General features: G+C 44.7%; 1 protein-coding gene across 1 annotated transcript in view; it reads left to right on the plus strand.

Moving 5' to 3' along the window:
- The window catches only part of LOC142748296 (uncharacterized), a 51,189-nt gene extending 33,906 nt beyond the window's left edge, over positions 1 to 17,283 (plus strand). Inside the window, exons 2-5 of the mRNA XM_075855396.1 lie at positions 4,270 to 4,370; positions 8,992 to 9,171; positions 9,254 to 9,377; positions 16,315 to 17,283. Coding sequence (XP_075711511.1) covers positions 4,314 to 4,370; positions 8,992 to 9,171; positions 9,254 to 9,377; positions 16,315 to 17,240 — 1,287 coding nt within the window. The 5' untranslated portion in view covers positions 4,270 to 4,313 and the 3' untranslated portion in view covers positions 17,241 to 17,283. The remainder of the gene's footprint in view (positions 1 to 4,269; positions 4,371 to 8,991; positions 9,172 to 9,253; positions 9,378 to 16,314) is intronic.
- Positions 17,284 to 17,541: the final 258 nt, after the last annotated feature.

Genomic DNA, 17,541 nt, shown 5'->3' on the forward strand with positions numbered 1-17,541 from the left:
GGGCTGTGTGCGGGGGGACAGGAGCGTGGGGGCTGTGTGCGGGAGGACAGGAGCGTGGGGGCTGTGTGCGGGGGGACAGGAGCGTGGGGGCTGCGTGCGGGGGGACAGGAGCGTGGGGGCTGCGTGCGGGGGGACAGGAGCGTGGGGGCTGCGTGCGGGGGGACAGGAGCGTGGAGGCTGCGTGCGGGGGGGACAGGAGCGTGGGGGCTGCTTACGGGGGGGACAGGAGCGTGGGGGCTGCGTACGGGGGGGACAGGAGCGTGGGGGCTGCGTGCGGGGGGACAGGAGCGTGGGGGCTGCGTGCGGGAGGACAGGAGCGTGGGGGCTGCGTGCGGGAGGACAGGAGCGTGAGGGCTGCGTGCGGGGGGACAGGAGCGTGAGGGCTGCGTGCGGGGGGACAGGAGCGTGAGGGCTGCGTGCGGGAGGACAGGAGCGTGAGGGCTGCGTGCGGGAGGACAGGAGCGTGGAGGCTGCGTGCGGGGGGACAGGAGCGTGAGGGCTGCGTGCGGGGGGACAGGAGCGTGGGGGCTGCGTGCGGGAGGACAGGAGCGTGAGGGCTGCGTGCGGGGGGACAGGAGCGTGAGGGCTGCGTGCGGGAGGACAGGAGCGTGGAGGCTGCGTGCGGGGGGGACAGGAGCGTGGAGGCTGCGTGCGGGGGGGACAGGAGCGTGGAGGCTGTATGCGGGAGGACAGGAGCGTGGAGGCTGCTTACGGGGAGGACAGGAGCGTGGAGGCTGCTTACGGGGGGGACAGGAGCGTGGAGGCTGCGTACGGGGGGGACAGGAGCGTGGAGGCTGCGTACAGGAGGACAGGAGCGTGGAGGCTGCGTACGGGAGGACAGGAGTGTAGAGGTCTAGAACTATCGTTCTTACCAATTCCAACCGCAGAGCCTTATGGTGAATGTTACGGTCCGGATACATTATAAGATATAAACTGTGTTCAACAGGATTTCGGGGTCCGCGTGTATTCTGTCCCAAATTGTACAAGATTCTGCAAATATTACATTTAGTTACAAAACAGAATTCAGGACTCTCCCTCCTCTTTAGTTTGCAGTACGGCTTCGTTCACATCTGCGCTAGTGCTCCGTTCCGAGGCTCTGTCGGAGCTTTCTGTCGAAACGGAGCTCTCACCGACACACACGGAAACCATAGGTTTCCATTTCTGTCACTATTGATTTTCAATGGTGACTGATCCGGTGCCAATGGTTTCCGTTTGTCTCCGTTGTACAGGGGTCTCGTTGTTTTGACGAGTCATTACCTTGAGAGAACAGATCTATTTGCTGATTATGAGTTCTGGGACACTTGGCCCACTTACAGCGTCTTTCTACCAACCTAGGCTTCTGTTATTGGCTGGCTGACCTTTAGGGTGGATTCCTGTACCCAACCTAGTCCTTCTAAATCCCTGGTTGGGAATGATGGTCGAGGCTTTTTCCACGGTAATAAAACACTCCGTGTGATTGGATTGTACAGCTGTCAAAAAATCAGTCAGGTGAATGTGTGATAACAAAACCGTCCATAATTACCTATCACATCCCGGCGCTGACGCTCCTGTGCTGCCCTCCAGTCTCTTTTTACACCACTTCAGAGATGACATGCTGTACCGGAATTGGTTGTATATACGTTACGTGACCACTGCGGCCCGTGATGGACTTCAGCATTCACATTCTATACATACTGGTGTCACCACTGCGGCCCGTGATGGTCTTCAGCAGTCACATTCTGTACATACTGGCGTCACCACTGCGGCCCGTGATGGTCTTCAGCGGTCACATTCTGTACATACTGGCGTCACCACTGCGGCCCGTGATGGTCTTCAGCAGTCACATTCTATACATACTGGTGTCACCACTGCGGCCTGTGATGGTCTACAGCGGTCACATTCTGTACATACTGGCGTCACCACTGCGGCCCGTGATGGTCTTCAGTGGTCACATTCTGTACATACTGGCGTCACCACTGCGGCCCGTGATGGTCTTCAGCGGTCACATTCTGTACATACTGGCGTCACCACTGCGGCCCGTCATGGACTTCAGCATTCACATTCTATACATACTGGTGTCACCACTGCGGCCCGTGATGGTCTTCAGCAGTCACATTCTGTACATACTGGCGTCACCACTGCGGCCCGTGATGGTCTTCAGCGGTCACATTCTGTACATACTGGCGTCACCACTGCGGCCCGTGATGGTCTTCAGCAGTCACATTCTATACATACTGGTGTCACCACTGCGGCCTGTGATGGTCTACAGCGGTCACATTCTGTACATACTGGCGTCACCACTGCGGCCCGTGATGGTCTTCAGCGGTCACATTCTGTACATACTGGTGTCACCACTGCGGCCCGTGATGGTCTTCAGCGGTCACATTCTGTACATACTGGCGTCACCACTGCGGCCCGTGATGGTCTTCAGCGGTCACATTCTGTACATACTGGCGTCACCACTGCGGCCCGTGATGGTCTTCAGCGGTCACATTCTATACATACTGGTGTCACCACTGCGGCCTGTGATGGTCTACAGCGGTCACATTCTGTACATACTGGCGTCACCACTGCGGCCCGTGATGGTCTTCAGTGGTCACATTCTGTACATACTGGCGTCACCACTGCGGCCCGTGATGGTCTTCAGCGGTCACATTCTGTACATACTGGCGTCACCACTGCGGCCCGTCATGGACTTCAGCATTCACATTCTATACATACTGGTGTCACCACTGCGGCCCGTGATGGTCTTCAGCAGTCACATTCTGTACATACTGGCGTCACCACTGCGGCCCGTGATGGTCTTCAGCGGTCACATTCTGTACATACTGGCGTCACCACTGCGGCCCGTGATGGTCTTCAGCAGTCACATTCTATACATACTGGTGTCACCACTGCGGCCTGTGATGGTTTACAGCGGTCACATTCTGTACATACTGGCGTCACCACTGCGGCCCGTGATGGTCTTCAGCGGTCACATTCTGTACATACTGGTGTCACCACTGCGGCCCGTGATGGTCTTCAGCGGTCACATTCTGTACATACTGGCGTCACCACTGCGGCCCGTGATGGTCTTCAGCGGTCACATTCTGTACATACTGGCGTCACCACTGCGGCCCGTGATGGTCTTCAGCGGTCACATTCTATACATACTGGTGTCACCACTGCGGCCTGTGATGGTCTACAGCGGTCACATTCTGTACATACTGGCGTCACCACTGCGGCCCGTGATGGTCTTCAGTGGTCACATTCTGTACATACTGGCGTCACCACTGCGGCCCGTGATGGTCTTCAGCGGTCACATTCTGTACATACTGGCGTCACCACTGCGGCCCGTGATGGTCTTCAGCGGTCACATTCTGTACATACTGGTGTCACCACTGCGGCCTGTGATGGTCTTCAGCATTCACATTCTGTACATACTGGTGTCACCACTGCGGCCCGTGATGGTCTTCAGCAGTCACATTCTGTACATACTGGTGTCACCACTGCGGCCCGTGATGGTCTTCAGCAGTCACATTCTGTACATACTGGCGTCACCACTGCGGCCTGTGATGGTCTTCAGCAGTCACATTCTGTACATACTGGTGTCACCACTGCGGCCCGTGATGGTCTTCAGTGGTCACATTCTGTACATACTGGCGTCACCACTGCGGCCCGTGATGGTCTTCAGCGGTCACATTCTGTACATACTGGCGTCACCACTGCGGCCCGTGATGGTCTTCAGTGGTCACATTCTGTACATACTGGCGTCACCACTGCGGCCCGTGATGGTCTTCAGCGGTCACATTCTGTACATACTGGTGTCACCACTGCGGCCTGTGATGGTCTTCAGCGGTCACATTCTGTACATATTGGTGTCACCACTGCGGCCTGTGATGGTCTTCAGCGGTCACATTCTGTACATACTGGCGTCACCACTGCGGCCTGTGATGGTCTTCAGCAGTCACATTCTGTACATACTGGCGTCACCACTGCGGCCCGTGATGGTCTTCAGCGGTCACATTCTGTACATACTGCCGTCACCACTGCGGCCTGTGATGGTCTTCAGCGGTCACATTCTGTACATACTGGCGTCACCACTGCGGCCCGTGATTAGCTGTAGGGATCGTGTGAAGGTGCAACTTGGAGGAACTGCCCTGACAAACTATTCAACTCCTGTTCCAATCCATCCAATCCAATACAAAATCTACACTTTAATATTCCCCTTATTATTATCTCCAGTTATTGTGTGTATTTTACCTGGGATTGTGTGCGGCTCTTACATCACCTCATCTTCTGACCAATCAGGTTCCTACAATACAAGATCAAGAAACGGGAGCGACAGGAACAAGATGGCGGAGAGTATATTAAATCTCACCCTAGAGATCATCTACTGGCTGACTGGAGAGGTGAGGAATTCTGGGAGTGATGTCATATTATATTATTATCTATGTATATAACAGATGGATATGACTGGAGAGGTGAGGGATTCTGGGAGTGATGTCATATTATATTATCTATGTATATTACAGATGGATATGACTGGAGAGGTGAGGGATTCTGGGTATGATGTCATATTATATTATTATCTATGTATATAACAGATGGATATGACTGGAGAGGTGAGGGATTCTGGGAGTGATGTCATATTATATTACAGATGGATATGACTGGAGAGGTGAGGGATTCTGGGAGTGATGTCATATTATATTATTATCTATATATATAACAGATGGGTATGACTGGAGAGGTGAGGGATTCTGGGAGTGATGTCATATTATATTATCTATGTATATTACAGATGGATATGACTGGAGAGGTGAGGGATTCTGGGAGTGATGTCATATTATATTATTATCTATATATATAACAGATGGATATGACTGGAGAGGTGAGGGATTCTGGGAGTGATGTCATATTATATTATCTATGTATATTACAGATGGATATGACTGGAGAGGTGAGGGATTCTGGGAGTGGTGTCATATTATATTATTATCTATGTATATAACAGATGGATATGACTGGAGAGGTGAGGGATTCTGGGAATGATGTCATATATTATCTATGTATATAACAGATGGATATGACTGGAGAGGTGAGGGATTCTGGGAGTGATGTCATATTATATTATTATCTATGTATATAACAGATGGATATGACTGGAGAGGTGAGGGATTCTGGGAGAGATGTCACATTATATTATTATCTATGTATATAACAGATGGATATGACTGGAGGGGTGAGGGATTCTGGGAGTGATGTCATATTATATTATTATCTATGTATATAACAGATGGATATGACTGGAGAGGTGAGGGATTCTGGGGATGATGTCATATTATATTATTATCTATATATATATATAACAGATGGATATGACTGGAGGGGTGAGGGATTCTGGGAATGATGTCATATTATATTATTATCTATGTATATAACAGATGGATATGACTGGAGAGGTGAGGGATTCTGGGAGTGATGTCATATTATATTATTATCTATGTATATAACAGATGGATATGACTGGAGAGGTGAGGGATTCTGGGAGTGATGTCATATTATATTATTATCTATGTATATAACAGATGGATATGACTGGACAGGTGAGGGATTCTGGGAATGATATCATATTATATTATTATCTATGTATATAACAGATGGATATGACTGGAGAGGTGAGGGATTCTGGGAGTGATGTCATATTATATTATCTATGTATATAACAGATGGATATGACTGGAGAGGTGAGGGATTCTGGGAGTGATGTCATATTATATTATTATCTATGTATATAACAGATGGATATGACTGGAGGGGTGAGGGATTCTGGGAGTGATGTCATATATTATTATCTATGTATATAACAGATGGATATGACTGGAGGGGTGAGGGATTCTGGGAGTGATGTCATATTATATTATTATCTATGTATATAACAGATGGATATGACTGGAGAGGTGAGGGATTCTGGGGATGATGTCATATTATATTATTATCTATATATATATATAACAGATGGATATGACTGGAGGGGTGAGGGATTCTGGGAATGATGTCATATTATATTATTATCTATGTATATAACAGATGGATATGACTGGAGAGGTGAGGGATTCTGGGAGTGATGTCATATTATATTATTATCTATGTATATAACAGATGGATATGACTGGAGAGGTGAGGGATTCTGGGAGTGATGTCATATTATATTATTATCTATGTATATAACAGATGGATATGACTGGACAGGTGAGGGATTCTGGGAATGATATCATATTATATTATTATCTATGTATATAACAGATGGATATGACTGGAGAGGTGAGGAATTCTGGGAGTGATGTCATATTATATTATCTATGTATATAACAGATGGATATGACTGGAGGGGTGAGGGATTCTGGGAGTGATGTCATATTATTTTATTATCTATATATATATAACAGATGGATATGACTGGAGAGGTGAGGGATTCTGGGAATGATGTCATATTATATTATTATCTATGTATATAACAGATGGATATGACTGGAGAGGTGAGGGATTCTGGGAGTGATGTCATTTTATATTATTATCTATGTATATAACAGATGGATATGACTGGAGAGGTGAGGGATTCTGGGAGTGATGTCACATTATATTATTATCTATGTATATAACAGATGGATATGACTGGAGAGGTGAGGGATTCTGTGAATGATGTCATATTATATTATTATCTATGTATATAACAGATGGATATGACTGGAGAGGTGAGGGATTCTGGGAGTGATGTCATATTATATTACAGATGGATATGACTGGAGAGGTGAGGGATTCTGGGAGTGATGTCATATTATATTATTATCTATATATATAACAGATGGGTATGACTGGAGAGGTGAGGGATTCTGGGAGTGATGTCATATTATATTATTATCTATGTATATAACAGATGGATATGACTGGAGGAGTGAGGGATTCTGGGTATGATGTCATATTATATTATCTATGTATATTACAGATGGATATGACTGGAGAGGTGAGGGATTCTGGGAGTGATGTCATATTATATTATCTATGTATATTACAGATGGATATGACTGGAGAGGTGAGGGATTCTGGGAGTGATGTCATATTATATTATTATCTATATATATAACAGATGGGTATGACTGGAGAGGTGACGGATTCTGGGAGTGATGTCATATTATATTATTATCTATGTATATAACAGATGGATATGACTGGAGAGGTGAGGGATTCTGGGAGAGATGTCACATTATATTATTATCTATGTATATAACAGATGGATATGACTGGAGGGGTGAGGGATTCTGGGAGTGATGTCATATTATATTATTATCTATGTATATAACAGATGGATATGACTGGAGAGGTGAGGGATTCTGGGGATGATGTCATATTATATTATTATCTATATATATATATAACAGATGGATATGACTGGAGGGGTGAGGGATTCTGGGAATGATGTCATATTATATTATTATCTATGTATATAACAGATGGATATGACTGGAGAGGTGAGGGATTCTGGGAGTGATGTCATATTATATTATTATCTATGTATATAACAGATGGATATGACTGGAGAGGTGAGGGATTCTGGGAGTGATGTCATATTATATTATTATCTATGTATATAACAGATGGATATGACTGGACAGGTGAGGGATTCTGGGAATGATATCATATTATATTATTATCTATGTATATAACAGATGGATATGACTGGAGAGGTGAGGAATTCTGGGAGTGATGTCATATTATATTATCTATGTATATAACAGATGGATATGACTGGAGAGGTGAGGGATTCTGGGAGTGATGTCATATTATATTATTATCTATGTATATAACAGATGGATATGACTGGAGGGGTGAGGGATTCTGGGAGTGTTGTCATATTATATTATTATCTATGTATATAACAGATGGATATGACTGGAGAGGTGAGGGATTCTGGGAGTGATCTCATATTATATTATCTATGTATATAACAGATGGATATGACTGGAGAGGTGAGGGATTCTGGGAGTGATGTCATATTATATTATTATCTATGTATATAACAGATGGATATGACTGGAGAGGGAGGGATTCTGGGAGTGATGTCATATTATATTATTATCTATGTATATAACAGGGATATGACTGGAGAGGTGAGGGATTCTGGGAGTGATGTCATATTATATTATTATCTATGTATATAACAGATGGATATGACTGGAGGGGTGAGGGATTCTGGGAGTGATGTCATATTATATTATTATCTATGTATATAACAGATGGATATGACTGGAGAGGTGAGGGATTCTGGGAATTATGTCATATTATATTATTATTTATGTATATAACAGATGGATATGACTGGAGAGGTGAGGGATTCTGGGAGTGATGTCATATTCTATTATTATCTATGTATATAACAGATGGATATGACTGGAGAGGTGAGGGATTCTGGGAGTGATGTCATATTCTATTATTATCTATGTATATAATAGATGGATATGACTGGAGAGGTGAGGGATTCTGGGTATGATGTCATATTATATTATTATCTATGTATATAATAGATGGATATGACTGGAGAGGTGAGGGATTCTGGGAGTGATGTCATATTATATTATTATCTATGTATATAACAGATGGATATGACTGGAGAGGTGAGGGATTCTGGGAATGATGTCATATTATATTATTATCTATGTATATAATAGATGGATATGACTGGAGAGGTGAGGGATTCTGGGAATGATGTCATATTATTTTATTATCTATATATATATATATATATATAATAGATAGATATGACTGGAGAGGTGAGGGATTCTGGGAATGATGTCATATTATATTATTATCTATGTATATAACAGATGGATATGACTGGAGAGGTGAGGGATTCTGGGAATGATGTCATATTATATTATTATCTATGTATATAACAGATGGATATGACTGGAGGGGTGAGGGATTCTGGGAATGTGTGGTGTGATATTTATCAATGTCTCTCTCCATATACAGGATTATACGGTAGTGAAGAAGACCTCTAGTGAGTGTTATCCGTCCCCTGTAATTGAAGGTTGGGGAATAACCTCGAGCTCCATCTCCGAGCCCCCCCCTCACTCCCGGATACATGAGAAGAACAATAAGAAGAAGATCTTAGAACTGATCTACAGGATGACTGAGCTGCTGACCGGAGAGGTGACGCTGCTGGGAAAGCTGGGAAATTATACAGTAACCGCACTGGAGGAGTCTGGGTAATGACTGTATCATTGTGTGTCAGGTTCCTATAAGGTGTGAGGACGTCGCTGTCTATTTCTCCATAGAGGAGCGGGAGTATCTAGAAGGACACAAGGATCTGTACGAGGAGGTCATGATGGAGGACTACCGGCCGCGCACATCACAGGGTAATAATCCTGAATACATACATGTGCCCACTACACTGCTCCCTTATACACGTATTGTCCCATGAATCAGAGGGCTCCTTACATGAAGCTACAAAATGTATAGACCTGGAGTTATTCCACCTACAAGTTGTGATTAGCGCCCCCTGCTGTTTCCTCATCTTGGGTCAGTGCAGGTCCTTTGAGTGAAGGGGGTTTTACACGGGACGATTATCGGGCAGATAATTAGTACATATAACGCTCATTGACGATAATTGTGCTGTGTAAACGGGGCAGCGATCAGCAGATGAACGAGGAAACGCCGGATCATCCGCAGGTCGTATCGTTTAAAAGAACTTGAAATATTCTGGTTGTCGGCAGGCCATCTTGGTGTGCAAACAGGAGACGCAATGCCAACATGATGATAATGGACGGGGACGAGCGATCGGAGCAACGATCGATCATCCACATCCGTAGCTCCGTGCGACGGGCGCAAGCAAGCGCCGATCAAAGATGTCTCGTTGATCGGCGCCCGCTGCAACGGCCGGTGTAAAAGGGCCTTTAGGATTTACTAAGGACACTTATGGGCGGTGAAGCCCTTGTGCTGACGGATCTATCCTCTTCTTTCAGGCGCTTTGATTGATTGTGTTATTCGTCTGGCTCAAGACCAGTAAGTTCCCAGCACTAGAGACCCCAAAATCTACTGCCTGTTCCTTTTATATTTATTCTATAGGGATACTATAGTCTGACATGGAGGGGAGAGGGTTAAAATGTTGTGTTGGAGACATTTCAGGGCTTTGAGAAGAGGAGATTGGGAAGAAGACAGAACTGATTAAGGCTTCATTCACATCTGCGTCAGGGCTCCGTTCATGGGTTACGTCGGAGCTTTCCATCAGGGGAACCAATGAACGGAACTCAAACGGAAACCATAGCTTGTTTTGTCGGAATCAATACCGTAGTCGACTGCGCTATTCCGTCAAAACAACGGAACCCTTACACAACGGTGACAAACAGACACCATTTGCATCAGATCCGTCACCATTGAAATCAATTTTGATGCAAATGGAAACCTATGGTTTCAGTTGTTCCAGTTTGGGTTCCGTTCATTGGTTCACCTGATGGAAAGCTCAGACGGAACCCATGAACGGAGCCCTGACGCAGATGTGAATGCAGCCTAAGATTAATAAGATAGCATTGGTTTCCTTGCTCAGCCTGGATTTAACACTTGCTGGGACTATTATGTACAATCTAGCAGCATGCGCGGCATTATGGAGCTCGTAGGAAGCAGCCTCTCTAGTGACATCACATGTGACTCCTCTGAATCCCTCCACCTTTTCTAACAGTTCAGCCCGGCACAGCAGAAGGATTGAGGCACGTAAGATAAAAGGTAGCTGTGCTATTCCCTTGAATGCTGCCATCAAAGCCAACCACAGTATTCAGGGGAAAATCAGAAGGGAATCCCTGTGACGCGATTGAGGGACATACCATATATGGGCAGACAGTCCATGGTCCACTGAAAGACCCCAGGGCTGTCTGAACATATTTCCTGATTGTAAAGGATCTGCCAGGCACAGCTTCTGTATCCACGCCCATAGGTCATCAGTCTGCACCTGCTTCTATGTCTGTGAGACTGACTCTATCTTCCACCACTCAGGATGGCAGGCTTAGGAATGGGAGAGCCTATCACAGCCTGGCTAGATGGAGCTAGCTCCCGCCCTCTGTCTATTTATACCTGCCTTTCCTGTTCCTCCTTTCTTGTGATTCTTCTCGTTTTGTTTCCTGGCCCTGCTGCAGCTTCTTGATCTACTTGTCCCTGCTTCATATGACCCTGGCTTACTGACTACTCTCCTGCTCTGTGTTTGGTACCTCGTACACTCCTGGTTTGACTCGGCTCGTTCACTACTCTTGTTGCTCACGGTCTTGCCGTGGGCAACTGCCCCATTTCCCTTAGTTTCTGTGTACCCTTGTCTGTTGGTCTGTCGTGCACTTATTGAGCGTAGGGACCGTCGCCCAGTTGTACGCCGTCGCCTAGGACGAGCCGTGCAAGTAGGCAGGGACTGAGTGGCAGGTAGATTAGGGCTCACCTGTCTGTCTCCCTACCCTGTCATTACACTGTCAGTATAAGAGTGTAGAAAGAGAGGAGAGGAGGAATCACACAGGCTGTCAGTATAATAGTGTAGATAGAGAGGAGAGGAGGAATCACACAGGCTGTCAGTATAATAGTGTAGATAGAGGAGAGGAGGCATCACACAGGCTGTCAGTATAATAGTGTAGATAGAGGAGAGGAGGGATCACACAAGCTGTCAGTATAATAGTGTAGAGGAGAGGAGGAATCACACAGGCTGTCACACAGGCTGTCAGTATAATAGTGTAGATAGAGAGGAGAGGAAAAATTACACAGGCTGTCAGAGAGGTGGAATCACACAGGCTGTCTGTATAAGAGTGTAGATAGGAGGAATCACACAGGCTGTCAGTATAAGAGTGTAGATAGAGAGGGGGAATCACACAGGCTGTCAGTATAAGAGTGTAGATAGAGAGGAGAGGAGGAATCACACAGGCTGTCAGTATAAGAGTGTAGATAGAGCGGAGAGGAGGAATCACACAGGCGGTCAATATAAGAGTGTAGATCGTCTGTGTGATTCCTCCGCTCTATCAGTATAATAGTGTAGATAGAGAGGAGGAATCACACAGGCTGTCTGTAAGTATAGTGCCGACAGGAATCGCCAACTGAAACGGACCCGGCCTTAGTGGATTAACGCCCATACACCTCCCCTGGGGCACTTATACATTTTACTTTATGTGGCCACAGAAATAAATCGTAGCAGCTCTGCCTAATGGTTCCCTTGTTTTTATGGATGGGTCATTCTATATTTTCTCTACATCAATTGATATTAAAATTCCCCTTCATATAATATTTTCTAAGGAAAAAAAGAATCTAATCTTGGTGCAGAAATGGGCAAACGTTTTTTTGTTGTTGTAAGTTTTATATACTTTTTATGTCGCCTGAGCCACATGATCTTCCAGGGACAATCACCCATAGATTGTGGAGGACACTGCTTCAAATTATTTTTCATCACCCTTTTTCAGATTCCCTGTGCCTCCATATTAGTGATTGTAGCTACAGTTAGTTACTTATAAGGGCAGATTCACACATGCAGTTTTTGGTGCTGATTATTTTTTTTTTTTATAATATTTTTCTTGATATTTTTTCCTTTGTCTTCTAAAAAGCTTCAGTATTTTTTGGCTTAAGAATTAGATTATTCTTTTCATAGATATGGGTTATTTATTGGTTGTCTGATTAGGAGTAGCTAATATCTATATCTATCATTTTTGTTTCAACCATGTGGGGTTATGAGCCTTCCATGTGTGTATATATAGGTTGTCTTTAATAGAAAATAGCATATGCTAATAAAGTGTTGACCATACTGCTGTAAAGACGGGATTGGGAGACAGACAGGTGAGCCCTAATCTACCCGCCACTCAGTCCCTGCCTACTTGCAACGGCCCGTCCTAGGCGACCGCGTACAACTGGGCGACGGTCCCTACTCTCACTATGTGCACGACAGACAGACAGACAGACAGACAAGGGTACAAAGAAGCTAAGGGAAAAGGAGCGGATGCCCACGGCAACACCGTGAGCCACAAGAGTAGTGAATGAGCCGAGTCAAACCAGGAGTGTACGAGGTACCAAACGCAGAGCAAGAGAGTAGTCAGTAAAGCCAGGGTCAATCTGAAGCAGAGGACAAATAGTACAAGCAGCAGAGCCAGGAAACAAGCAGAATTACAGGCAAAGGAGAAGCAGGAAGTGAAGGTATAAATAGACAGAGGGCGGGAGCTAGCTCCGTCTGGCCAGGCTGTGATAGGCTCTCCCACTCCTCAGCCTCCCAGCCTGAGTGGTAGAAGAAGGAGTCACTCTATCAGACTTAGGAGCAGGTGCAGACTGAGTAACCACGGGCGTCGACACAGAAGCTGTGTCTGGCAGATCCTTTACAACTGCTCCCCCCTCTGCCCTGTAATAAAGTGCATGTTGTGATTTAGGCCAACCTACACAATTTAGGAATGAACTGAAAAATTAGCGTAATTCTTACTCGGCCGAACTTTATATTTCGTCTACACAAAAATTCTTTGCCCATGGGGATAAACCTACAAAGTTTATGTTCGCTAAGCTGAGACGACGTCCGTCGAAGACCAGAATTATGACAATTCAAACTGACGGAGGTGTGGGAGTCTCGGATACGGAATGTATTGCGGAAACTTTCCGCGAGTACTATGCCAAGTTATACAGTATTACTTCCCAGGATTCTGCAGACTTCTCTGAACAGAGGGAAGTTGCGTCTGAGGCTTTTTTGGAGGATATTGTCTTTCCAACCGTGTGCGAGGCTCTTGCAACACAAATGGATAATCCTGTTACCCTGGAGGAGCTTAACAGTGCAATAAGGTCGAGCTCTGGCGGAAAGGCGCCGGGACCGGACGGTCTTCCCCTTAAATACTACTCTTATTTTGGTGAAGTCCTTGCGCCTTTCCTCTTGAGGTCGTGTAATTCGGCTTTGGACGGATCATCCTTTCCTACTGCAAACATTAGCTGCACACATCACACTGCTCCACAAATCGGGTAAAAGCCCTGCTGACTGCTCAAATTATCGCCACATATCCCTACTTAATACCGACCTTAAGATTTACGCCAAGGTTTTGTCGAGCAGAATCCGACCTGCTCTGACTCACCTCATACACCAGGACGGAAGGGAGGGATAACACGTATAAAGTGCTTGACTCTATAACTTACGCTAAACAGTTCTCCAACTTCTTATCTTACTTAGCACTGACGCCGAAAAAGGCGTTTGGTGGAGTTGCTTGGCCTTTTATGAGACGCACAACTTGAGAAATTTGGATTCCCTCCCAAACTTATTACTGGGATTTTTGGAATGTATGCCTGCCCTAGCGCATTGATCAAAGTTAATGACCCCCTCTCAAAGGCAGTGGAGATCAGCAATGGTACCCGGCAAGGCTGCCCTTTATCGCCCTTGTTATTCATTTTAGTTATGGAAACGCTCCTCCAAACATTAAGGCAGAACACCTCCACACGCAGTCTGACTTGTGGGAAACAGGAATACAAACTAGCTGCTTATGCCGATGACCTTCTGCTTATGGCCTCCAAGCCTACGGTTGCCTTTCCCGCGATTCAGAAAGTGTTGGATGAGTTTGGACTTGTGTCTAACTTTAAAATTAATGTCACAAAATCTCAGGCACTTAATATTTCCATGCCTTTGATCCAATTAACGCCCCTAAAGCAGAAGTTCCCCTTTTCTTGGCCTAAAGAGTCCATTAAATTCTTAGGGATCAATATCACCTCTGATTCTAGCAGCTATACGCTCTTAATTACAAAGCACTGCTATCATCCATACCAGCGACATTGAAATCATGGTCCCCCGCCGTTCTCTCTGGGTTCGGTAGGAAAAACATGATAAACTCGCTGATATCTCCCAAACTAACCTACTTATTTCAAACTTTACCTATAGCTCTACCACTTTGGTTCTTTCACAGTGAGATCTCAGATTCTATCTGGGGTAGCTCCAGACCCAGAATATCATACAAGATTTTACAGTTGCCCACGGATAAAGGAGGGATAGGCTTCCCCATACTAGACCATTATTACAAGGCAGTGCATTTAAGCAGAATTGTGGATCGGTTAAAACATCCCCCACATGAATATTGGGTCGCCATTGAGGAAGGGATAGCACCGAGACCTCTTCGACGGATGGTTCTTGAAGATTCCGCTGTCAATCCAGATACGACAATTCCGAACACTCGCCTAAAGGCTACAATTGCTATTTGGAGAAGCCCTCTTATCAGGACACTGTGTTCGCCCTCCCCCTCTCTAATATCACAAATAAGGGATTGTAGTCCCGCCTTAGACCCGGGGAACCAGACTTTACCCTTTCCAATTAGACGCAGTGCACTCTCAGCTATGGATATACTAGAGTAAGATGGATCATTCCCCTGCAGGGAAAAAAAACATCCCTTTTTGAGGTTCGGAATCTCTTCACCCTACAATACAGCATTATTTGCAAATATATCCGTAAATTCCTTCCCCTCTACGTGTCAGCTCAGGGAGCTCACATGGTATGAGAAACTCTGGGAAATGACTCAAGCTCCGAAGAAACTTCTATCCTTGATAAGCAGACGACTTGGGTCTTTAACTAGAATGCTGAGCATTTAAATATATTTACGTATTGGTTTTAGTTCTCTCTTTTTCAAAAGTGGCTCCACTCTTTTGATTGACATTCCGATTGTTTCCCCCTTTCCCTCTCCTCCACCCTTCCCTACTAGTTTTACCTTTTACATTACGCCTACTTATTACATTCATCTGTCGTGTCAGTACGTGATTCACTTTCACATGAGTGTTTTCTATTGAGGACTGCGTTCCTACATTGCGCTGATTATATACTTATCATTTCATGTACTGAACGGTATTGTGCCTTATTACTATGTATATATGTCCTCTGATTAAGACCGTTTCAAACTGACTTGTCCAGCTGAGTTTTTCTGTTCTGTAGTGTTGATAAAATTCAGTAAAAAGATTTTAAAAGAAAAAGTGCATGTAGCGGTCGGGGAGCGTGTGAGACGGACACCGCCCAATAGCATTGCCTCACAAGTCCCTGTATAATTCCCCATGGAACATTTCACTAGAAAAGAATGGTTCCAGGCACTCTGAAACATAAACCCATGAAGATGCTGGCTTCCACAAGGAAATAGAAAACTGCAAGAGAGCGGCCTGGTGGCCGTCGTGATCGACTGGTCCTTGCTCTGAGGCCTCCTGTTAGATTATGATCTGTTTTGCCAGATGTTTATATTTCACCCCATGCCTTTCAATTTGTTTTGCAATTTTTATATAGCAATGTTATAAAATATAATTCTTAAGGTTTTATTATTAAAAAAAAATTGCATGTTTTTTTCTTGGCAGATGATTGTACCGGGTGCTCAGAGGGACATCTGATATCCTTAGATATTAAGACAGATGATGATGATGGTATCACACAAGATACATATGAAGAGCATGTTATTATCCCAGATATAGCCACAGTCCATCACAGCAAAGATGTGGCATCTGATCCTTCTAATCAGGTCCTATCTTCTGATTCATCACAGACTGTTAAGAAAGACAGAAGTGATATTGAACGTCACAGAGCTCACACAGGGGAGAAGCCATATTCATGTTCAGAATGTGGGAAATGTTATAGCTTTAAATCAGATTTTGTTAGACATCAAATAACTCCCACAGGGGAGAAGCCATATTCATGTTCAGTATGTGGGAAATGTTTTGCTCTCAAATTAACTCTTGTTATACATCAAAAAATTCACACAGGGGAGAAAAAATATCAGTGTATAGAATGTGGGAAACGTTTTACTGGAAAATCAGATCTTGCTAAACATCAAAGAACTCATACAGGGGAGAGACCATTCTCATGCCCAGAATGTGGCAAATGTTTTACTAGGAAAACAGATCTTGTTAGACATCAGAAAAGTCACACAGGGGAGAAGCCATATAGATGTTCTGAATGTGGAAAATGTTTTTCTCAGAAATCAGATCTTGTTAAACATCAGAGAACTCACACAGGAGAGAAGCCGTATAGATGTTCTGAATGTGGAAGATGTTTTTCTCAGATATCAGAGCTTTGTAGACATAAAAGGAGTCACACAGGGGAGAAGCCATATTCATGTTCAGAATGTGGGAAATGTTATTGCACTAAATCAACTCTTGTTAAACATCTAAAAACTCACACAGGGGAGATTTCATATTCATGTCCAGAATGCGGAAAATGTTGTTCTCGAAAATCTGATCTTGATAAACATCAGAAAACTCACACAGTCGAGTGGCTGTGTGTATAAAATATTTCACATTAATATACACTGAATTGTCATTTTATTAGAGACCCCCATCTAGTAGAATATTGAAACTATTTTGGCCTTCAGATATGCAGCAGATATTTGTTTTGGCATATAGGCCTACTAGGTGTTACACCTGACAGAAAAGGTTCACTGATTCATGCTGCTTGTGCCAAATTTTGAACCTCCGATCAGCATGGTGCCACAAAAATCTGGATTCATCTGACTTCGTCAAAGAATTCACACTGGGGAGAAACCATATCCGTGTTCAGAATGTGAGAAGTGTTTTACTGGGAAAATCCCA

The sequence above is a fragment of the Rhinoderma darwinii genome, chromosome 1 (genome assembly GCF_050947455.1).
Source record: "Rhinoderma darwinii isolate aRhiDar2 chromosome 1, aRhiDar2.hap1, whole genome shotgun sequence".
In the NCBI taxonomy this organism is placed as follows: domain Eukaryota; kingdom Metazoa; phylum Chordata; class Amphibia; order Anura; family Rhinodermatidae; genus Rhinoderma; species Rhinoderma darwinii.